General features: G+C 46.5%; 1 protein-coding gene across 1 annotated transcript in view; it reads left to right on the top strand.

Annotated features, from left to right (window-relative positions):
- frem1b (Fras1 related extracellular matrix 1b) overlaps nucleotides 1-10,000 on the top strand; it is an 81,697-nt gene that overhangs the window by 28,431 nt on the left and 43,266 nt on the right. Inside the window, exons 10-11 of the mRNA XM_036007701.1 lie at nucleotides 695-947; nucleotides 4,285-4,479. Coding sequence (XP_035863594.1) covers nucleotides 695-947; nucleotides 4,285-4,479 — 448 coding nt within the window. The remainder of the gene's footprint in view (nucleotides 1-694; nucleotides 948-4,284; nucleotides 4,480-10,000) is intronic.

The following is a 10,000-nucleotide window of genomic DNA, read 5'->3' as shown; positions in this document are numbered from 1 at the left end:
AAACGATCTTACTCTTTAACAAAAAGGTAAGATCCTTTTTTTAAACATGAAAACATCCGTGAAATTGCGTTCGCTAAACCCACCAGACTCCATGCAAATAAACAGTTATTTTAGCATCGTAAAACACACTTTATTTAAAGTCGACAGAAACAGAATAAAACTATGAAAAGCTCTTTTGGGTTGTCTTTCCACTTTTACAACAATTACCACTCTAGTTTTGGTTGAAATAAACACATAGTTTACCGATTTACATGTGAAAATATGCTGGCTCTATACACGCTAAAAGTCCTGATTATTTACATGGAGTCTGGTGGGTTTGGTGATGGTGATTTCGGGGCTGTTTCATGTTAAATTAAAAGAATCTTACTCTTTAACTAAAAGGTCTATCTCTGTAGGGATCCTTTCATAATGTTGTCAGACACTTAGAATAATAATCTGAGTGTGTCAGCAGCAACAAAAGAACTTTTAGTGGACGCTAACTGAAGGTACACAATTGTCCGTTAACGTTACATTGCAGCTTGTTTCTCTCGCTTAATGCTGGAACAATTTCAAAGATAGTTGTTCCCATCAGTCACTTAGACAGAAACATGGGAAAATAGGGTCCAGGTTGAAAAACATACAAGTTACCCTTTAAGATATTTGAATAATTATTAAATTCTGCTGCATTTAAAGTCTGGTGATGTGGCGTCCTCAGGTCCTGCCGATGAACGACGAGCCTCCCCAGCTGGGCGGGGGTCTGCGGGGGGAGCTGAGCTGCGAGGAGGCGGGGCAGGTGCAGGTGACGGTGGACTACCTGTCGGCCACAGACCGGGACAGCGAGGACTCCAGACTGACCTACATGCTGGCCCGGAGTCCCGCCAGAGGGGCGCTACGGCGAGCCGGACTCACCGTGGACAAGTTCTCCCAGCAGGACCTGCAGCAGGGACACGTCTACTACGTCCATACAGGTGAGAGGGCTTAGGTGCAGAGGAGGGGGGGAATGCAGGGCAATATTTAGAAGAGGTAGATTTGTCCCCCTCAAAAATATGAATGGTTAACTGTACGTCCACACCGCCGCCGACTTGAGCTGCAAAGAAGCTCTGGCCGCCCGGTCGAGGACGCTGGTCAGAAAGTCCGGGGAAGCTGTTTGAGGCTTTGGCCGCTCTGACGTAGCAGCATTCTATGTTCATCATGGAAAAAGATCAAGCAGCCACTGCACGGCCAATACACTGACACTAGAAACCTTTTATAAATGACATATATAATGACAGAATGTGTATTGGTTGTTGGTCGCAGCGGTGTCTGTTAGCAGTTAGCTCGCTCGTTAGCCGCTGAACCGCAGCAGCGTGCAGGCAGAGCGAGCAGCCGCCAGCTGTTGATCCGTGCAGGACTTCACCGTGAGCGGACTGTTTAGAGACCATGTGACCGGCAGGTAACGTTAACTGGTCCCTATACGCAAATATCATAAATGATAGGGAACCCAGCAACGGCCATGATGAGCTTCTCCTCCTTTTTCTCTGAACTAATGTTTTGGTAGGAACCAAAGTTTACATCGTATGTTTCTCTGGAATCAGCCAGCGTGAAGGACGTCTATATTCTGATTGGTTGTCGCTGAACCGCGTCATAGCTCATTACCATAAAGTTGACCTACTTTCAACTTTCTGATTGACGCTCTGGTCGCTCAAAACGCCCAAAACGCGACGCCGACAGATTTTCCGCTCCTTGCAGCTGAGAGAAGCAGCTTCCATTGAAAATGAATGACTTCCTGTACCTTTAGAAGATCAAGTCGGCGGCGGTGTGGACGGACAGTTAGGGAGAATAAGTCCACAATGTGATTTGTTTTCATATTTCTTTTTTCACTTTTTTGACATTTGTGACACTTTGTCAAATGTTTTTGTGTTTTTTTTTTTTTTCGACATTTCATTCAGTTTTTTTTTCAACATTTTTGAGAACTTTACTAACTTTGAGCAGCTTTGTGTGAGAGATTTTTTTTTTTTTAAGATTATTTTTGGGAATGACCGATCCAGAATGATGAAGATATTTGGAGATCAATTAGATAAAAGTGTGTGTAATATTATTTTCTTTAACTATTTGGACTAACTATCATGTTTTACCAACATTATGTACAGATTTTGGGGCATTCTGTTATCTTATATCTAGAGATGCACCGATTACAACTTTCTAGGCCGTTTCCGATTTTCTTTGAGTTAGACCAGCTGATACCGATTTTAGCCGATTCTGATTTCATGTTTTCTAACCACTTTACAGCACACAAATATTTATTTTCTATCTTTTCTTTAATAGAACATGTGTTGAACAGATAATGGATCACTATAAAATAGAACTATATAAATTACTCCTGGTGTGGGACATTCACACACATCTAAAGAGCAATGTTAGAACCATTTCCTTCTTTTCACATCAATATCAACTAAAGAAATGTGATTTAGGTTTTTGGTGTCGTCCCTCCACGCCCTACTTTCTCCTTGCAGGTGTTGCATGTTGTAAACTTGTTATCTTCTGCACACACGCTGAAGAATTCCCAAACAGCTGACATGTTGCAGGTTAATTCACCAGGTTCCTACATGTGGGAGAATAGCGCCGACACGCGCTTCACACCGCGAGCGGGTACGAGCTACACACGGCGGAAAAGTTGAGAGAAAGGAGAAAGAGAGCGTGCTGTGGCGTCCGTGCTGTGGCGTCCGTGCTGTGGCGTCCGTGCTGTGGCGTCCGTGTGTGCGTGCGTCCTTGAGAACTGTAACTGGTATAACTTATGTTGTCAGTTAATTGTAGCGTTGACCGGCATGAAATCACCATAATGTCAGACTGACCTGCCGGTCGCCGGTCATGGCCGAGCACGTGAAAACCGGCCAATTCTGGTCACCGGCCGCTCTATCGGTGCATCTCTACTTATATCTTGAAAAATAGTTCAATCAGGAGAGACTTTGTTGCAGATATGCAAAGGTTTATTTGTACATATACATAATATGAAATGTACAGAGTATTTGGAGATTAGACTCCATCGTTATAAAATCATTTTTAAAGGGGTAGAGAAGCCAAGACACATCCCCGACGGAGTCTAGACACTGGTGGTGGTGGTGGCGAAGGAGCCCGACGACCGGACCTGAAGGAGTCGACGGGAACGGTCTGCCGGAGGAAGACCCAGGGTGCCGTGGGTGACGATGACTGGAGGTGGAAGGGGAGGAGGAGGGTTGCACTCTTTGCCTGAAATGACAGCTGACAGCAGCAGGGAGAGAAACAGATTTAAAGCAGGGATGTCATGCTGTGATTGGCTCGTGAAATTCATGGCCGATTCTGATTGGTTTAACTGAAAAGGGAACGCCTCGAAACCAGCTGATCAGTTTTAGGAAGAGAGAGAGGTGATTAAGTTTAGAAGTCTTCCTAAAATAATGTACACTGAGCTTCATTACATGTAGCTGCTGTAAATGGAGCAAGGCTAGAGTTGGACTGAACCTCCTGTTTAAAACATCTTGCTCCGCCCCCTGCGTGGAGGAGCATCATGGGAGACGACGTGGGCCTACCCCCCAAAATGTAACGGTGTAAAGTGTCCAACGGGGTAAGCTTCTCCTCGGACCGCGAACCTCCTATGGCGCCATTTTGATGCTACCAAGCCATCACCTCCCGTTAGCATCCCATTGACTGCCATTCATTTTGACGTCACTTTGACAGAGAATAACTTTACATCTGAAGAGTTTAAAGACTCTATTTGTCCATTGTTTATTTCTAAAGAAACACGACAATGTATAAAAGGCTCCATTACCTTGTACCTCACGTTATGGCTCCGTAGCAGACGTTTTTATAAAAATAGGCTAACGATTGGGTCATAACCACGAGACTTACTGTCTCATAGTAGAGGAATTACCGTATAGTACAGGAGAAGCTCTCAGTCAGTTTGGACTTCCATTAGCTGTTTAAGTTTAATTACTAATGTTAACTATCATTTTAGTGATCATTAATTAGCCTGTGCCTATGTTATCTCCTTACATATACCTACGCTCTCCGTCTCTGCTAGATTGGGAATGATTGAGATTTCTCTTGGCACAGCTACCAGAAGACTTCCAACTTTCAGACAGGTTGCTCACGTCACATCTACGTCTTCAAGCTCAGTTGGAGGCTGCTCAGTAACGCTCAGCCATCACCGGGAAAGATCTTCTAATATCCTTCACTGGTCTCCGTCCAGAGACACGGGACCTGCTGGTCTAGTTTATATACTGTGAAAGTGTCCGTGTGTCTGTTTTTCCAGAAGCTCTTCATCAGACACCTTGTTGTTGTTTCCTGTTTCAGGGGGAGAGATCGGAGCAAAGCCGGTGTTCGACACTGTCACCCTCATCATCTCTGACGGGGAGGCTGGAGGGACGGACGGCTGTTGTCACGGCGACGCCCCGCCCCCACCCGTGCCCCTCCACGGCACGCTTCCCGTGTATGACCTCAACATCACCATACTTCCTGTCAACAACAAAGTTCCCGCCGTCACTCTGGGTGAGATTTTCTGTCGTTTGACGTGTGTGTGTGTGTGTGTGTGTGTGTGTGTGTGCGCAAGTGTGTGTGTGTGTGTGTGTGTGTGTGTGTGTGTCTGTGTCTGTGTGTGTGTGTCTGTGTCTGTGTGTGTGTGTGTGTGTGTGTGTGTCTGTGTGTGTGTGTGTGTGTGTGTGTGTGTGTGTCTGTGTGTGTGTGTGTGTGTGTGTGTGTGTGTGTGTGTGTCTGTGTGCGTGTGTGTGTGTGTGTGTGTATGTGTCTGTGTGTGTGTGTGTGTGTGTGTGTGTGTGGGTGTGTGTGTGTGTGTGTGTGTGTCTGTGTGTGTGTGTGTGTCTGTGTGTGTGTGTCTGTGTGCGTGTGTGTGTGTGTGTGTGTGTGTGTGTGTGTGTGTGTGTGTGTGTATGTGTATGTGTGTGTTGCCATGACAGCAGATGATAAATGGGCATTACTTGGAGAATAACAACAGCGTTGGCCAGCGACAGCAGCGGCCACAGATACCAACGTATCCACAACGTATCGCTTAAAAATAGTGTTTAGTTTCCTCAAAAACGGGTTTAACAGATACTTAGAGCAACTGCAGTAAAAGTACTAATTCCACACAGTAATATACGCATAAACAGGACATTTTCCAGCTCAGCTTCATTGTCTAGGAGCAGAAAACATCCCAATATGATTCCTGTGTGTGTGTGTGTGTGTGTGTGTGTTCCTGTGTGTGTGTGTGTGTGTGTGTGTGTGTGTGTGTGTGTGTGTGTGTTCACTGCCGACAATCCTCTTAATGCAGCGGAGCAGTTCTGACCCCGACGGCACGCCGTCACCTATCTGTCCAACACACACTCTGCACTGGGGGGGGGGGGTAACACACACACACACACACACACACACACACACACACACACACACACACACACACACACGGGGATAGTTCTCGCCAGAGTCGGAGCCAAGAAGAGGGATTGGAGAAGCTCTGTGGTTATCAATGGAGACCAGTGACCACCACAGGGACTTATGGGATGACTGGGAGAAGGTGTGTGTGTGTGTGTGTGTGTGTGACAAAGAGACATTGCACCGTATACATACTGGGAACTATATTCTCAGAAGGCAAAGCACTGCTACATGGGCAAAGTGATTATTACTCCAACTCTGAGTGAACTTTCTGCTCCTCACCACGGGGCTTCTCAGGTGCTGCGAGCAAATCACTCCGCCCAAGTAGCAGAGTAGCAGTGCTTCGCCTTCTGAGAATATAGTTCCCAGTATGTTTACGGTTAGAAGATGGCTGTGTGTCATGTGACATTGTTATTTGTACACGCTGTGACTATACAAATCACAACATGTAAATAGGAACATGTTGGCGTTATTTTGTCACTTATTGGGAGCAGTAGGCTAGATGGAGCCGGTTACCTCCAGGATCTGTGCTAAGCTAGGCTCGATGGAGCCGGTTACCTCCAGGATCTGTGCTAAGCTAGGCTAGATGGAGCCAGTTACCTCCAGGATCTGTGCTAAGCTAGGCTAGATGGAGCCGGTTACCTCCAGGATTTGTGCTAAGCTAGACTAGATGGAGCCAGTTACCTCCAGGATCTGTGCTAAGCTAGGCTAGATGGAGCCGGTTACCTCCAGGATTTGTGCTAAGCTAGGCTAGATGGAGCCGGTTACCTCCAGGATCTGTGCTAAGCTAGGCTAGATGGAGCCGGTTACCTCCAGGATCTGTGCTAAGCTAGGCTAGCACGGAGATGGGAAGGGTATATATGGACTTATCTAACTCTGGGGGAGACGGTGAATAAGACAAAGTCCCAGTAAGTCGGCGTGTTCCTTTAAGTAGTTTTTGTTTTGTTTATGTGTTGACACAGAGACTTTTCCAATACCAGATAAAAACATCTGCAGCACATCTTAATTCCTGCTCCGAGATACTGACGCTCATTCCTACAAAACCTCCTGAAACTTGGAACCTAATTACTACTTAATTCACCTTTACAGTTAAATCTCAGACCAACATCGTCCCTGTCGTGTGTCTTGCAGCGTGTGTGTGTTTGTTGTGTGATTAGCTGCGTCTCATTGTTTGCACATTGCATTCTGGGTGATTTATGGTGTGTGAGTGTGTGTGTGTGTGTGTGTGTGTGTGTGTGTGTGTGTGTGTGTGTGTGTGTGTGCTGTTGTCAGCGTGTCAGGCCGGGATAACGAGGTTGGCACTGACGTGTTTTAAGTGAAATCTGCCCATTGTCTGCTGGTATTACACACACACACACACACACACACACACACACACACACACACACACACACACACACACACACACATACACACACACACACACACAGATTATTACTCTCGTATGTGTGTGTTTTTTTGTGTCTGTGTGTGTTTGTGTGTGCGTGTGTCTGTGTGAGTGTATGTGTGTGTGTGTGTGTGTGTGTGTGTGTGTGTGTCTGTGTCTGTGTCTGTTTGTGTTTGTGTGTGTGTCTGTGTGAGTGTGTGTGTGTGTGTGTGTGTGTGTGTGTGTGTCTGTGTCTGTGTCTGTGTGTGTGTGTGTGAGTGTGTGTGTCTGTGTGTCTGTGTCTGTGTGTGTGTGTGTCTGTGTGTGTGTGTCTGTGTGTGTGTGTGTGTGTGTGTGTGTGTGTGTGTGTGTGTGTGTGTGTGTGTGTTCCTGTGTGTGTGTGTGTGTGTGTGTGTGTGTGTGTGTGTGTGTGTGTGTGTGTGTGTGTGTCTGTGTGTGTTCCTGTGTGTGTGTGTGTGTGTGTGTGTGTGTGTGTGTGTGTGTGTGTGTGTGTGTGTGTGTGTTACCCAGGAGACGGCGGACAATGAGCGTCTTTTCAAAACAAAAGCAGAAAGAAGTGCATCCCTCGGCCACAATAGGCGACGTGTTCTTGCCGTCTCGCTAGCCGGATTACCGGCAGGAGGAGAACTCTCTAATCCTGCCAGCATATCTCGCCATGCATTCATTCAGCAGCAGCGCCGCACCAGCCGTCAGCGCTGGGTATTTTCGGGGGTTTTCGGAGGGGGGAGGTGGGGGTGTTCGTGGTCTAATTAATTAGCAGCGAATAAAGACGGAGAGTAAGAGCATTAGCGCGGAGAAACACGAGGAATTCCGGCTTTACCTTGTTTCTCATTTCAGTTTATCAGCGAGATCCAGGACTGTCCGTGGTTAACACACACACACACACACACACACACACACACACACACACACACACACACACACACACACACACACACACATATAATGAATACATACAGAGGGATGTGTGGTAGTATGGATCCAGGTCCAGAGGTGATTGTGTTTGTTAATTAACAGCAGAAGGAAGGAAGATGGATTCATTAGCAGCTGACAGGAGGGATGGACGGATGGACGGATGGATGGATGGATGGATGGATGGATGGTGGCTTAATAGATAGAAACAGGGCTGCTGTCAAGACGACCGTTGTCGAATCCAAGACCAGGACTAGTTAAGATCGAGTCCAAAGAAGTTTGAGTCCAAGTGAGAGATTGTCAAGACCGAGACAGAAGTACAAACAATCCTCTTCAAGACCACTTACCTGTTCATAATTAATGTGATGCAAGAACACCAAGGGACCTATCCTGCACTCGGCGCAGCACAAAGCCCGACGCAAGTGTCTTTGCTATTTTAAGACAACGCAGTTGTCAGTTTCCCGTCCAGCACCCACGTCGTTTAAATAACAAATGCACCTGCACCCATCTGTGGCCCATGGGCGTGCTGGTCTTACAGGGAGGTGTGTTCAGGTGCATTCTGGGCGTGCTGGTCTTACAGGGAGGTGTGTTCAGGTGCATTCTGAGCGTGCTGGTCTTACAGGGAGGTGTGTTCAGGTGCATTCTGAGCGTGCTGGTCTTACAGGGAGGTGTGTTCAGGTGCATTCTGGGCGTGCTGGTCTTACAGGGAGGTGTGTTCAGGTGCATTCTGGGCGTGCTGGTCTTACAGGGAGGTGTGTTCAGGTGCATTCTGGGCACGCTGGTCTTACAGGGAGGTGTGTTCAGGTGCATTCTGGGCGTGCTGGTCTTACAGGGAGGTGTGTTCAGGTGCATTCTGGGCGTATTGCTATCTCGAGGCAGTGGGAAGTGATGGCACCATTGACCAACAAAAACCTGGTCTAAAGTCAATAACGCAGCATTTCATTGTTATTTTAACAGAGCATTAGTAAAATGCTCCTAGGCTCGTGCACAGTGCGTGCACACTATGCTTGTTACACACACAGGGACGCACAGCAGCACACACACATGCAGAAGATTACAAATAAAAATATTACGGTGCAAATCCTCCATCATAACAGGAAAACCTTCCTTCCTTCCTCCAGTCACACGGCTGTTGTTTTGGTAAATCTATCGCTGGTCAGAGGGTACTTGTCTTAAAAACACAATTCAAATGGGGCACATTATTGAAAAAAGTTTGAGAACCACTGCTGTAGAAGACTCTCACACCGCCTCAAAACACACCGACAAGTCTGATCCACGCTCACATGACTGGCCAGCGCAGCGGGACACCAGCCAGTCTCACGGCAGTTCGTGAAATGGTCACGTTATTGAATCTATTGATTTGTGTACTGAACATGTTAATGTTGTTATTTTCGTGTGGTGAGTGTCGGTACACGATCCGTTCTGCACATGCGCAAAATGTTCGCGCATGCGCAGTTGTACGAGGATTTACGACGCTGCACGATCTGTTCCACGCTTCCGGTCGACAGCCAAGCTAACGTTAGTTTAGCTAACAGCTAATTCGGCTAACCGCTAGCTGATTGTAGCGGTCTGCCGTTAGCCTCCACAGGCAAGCTAACGTTAGTTTAGCTAACGGCTCATTCGGCTAACCGCTAGCTGATTGTAGCGGTCTGCCGTTAGCCTCCACAGGCAAGCTAACGTTAGTTTAGCTAACAGCTAATTCGGCTAACTGCTAGCTGAGACAGCATGTAATAACTTTAAAAGACCCTCAAAATAAAACTTGAAAATAAACGTTGACATATATAACAAACACCTAACATATATAACAGCTGTTACGTCAGTTCTACTTTACTTGTGCTCATTTAAAATACAATCACTCAATACTTGTCTTTATTGTTATTACTGTGAAGTCTTAATTTAGCTGTAGCTGCTTTTCCCATTACGTTTGAGTTAACGTTATTTTAGACTGAATCTAGCTGTCAGCTAGCGGTTAGCCGAATTAGCTGTTAGCTAAATTAACGTCAGCTTCCCGGTGGAGGCTAGCCATAGGCTAGCGTGGAACAGATCGTGCAGGTCGTATCCTCGGTAAAACAGTATTATCTTGCGCATGTGCAGAACGGATCGTGTACCGACAGTGAGCACGAATTTTAAAGTCAGTCCCTCCAGAAAAATGCAATTATGCGATCGCATAATTCAATGCATAATCAGCCAAAGTCTGCATATTTATGCAGGGGTGGGGTAAATTTTTTCAAATACGCCGCACTTTCGCTGCATAAATTGCAGATTTCCGCGCAAAATCTGCGGGGCTTGCGTGATTTCATAATCCCCTCATTTTCGTTGCAAAAAAGTCACACATATATCTTA

This window comes from Sander lucioperca, chromosome 11 (assembly GCF_008315115.2).
Source record: "Sander lucioperca isolate FBNREF2018 chromosome 11, SLUC_FBN_1.2, whole genome shotgun sequence".
Taxonomy (NCBI): domain Eukaryota; kingdom Metazoa; phylum Chordata; class Actinopteri; order Perciformes; family Percidae; genus Sander; species Sander lucioperca.
The sequence above is the reverse complement of the archived record's forward strand: the minus strand, read 5'-3'. Positions and strand labels throughout refer to the sequence as shown.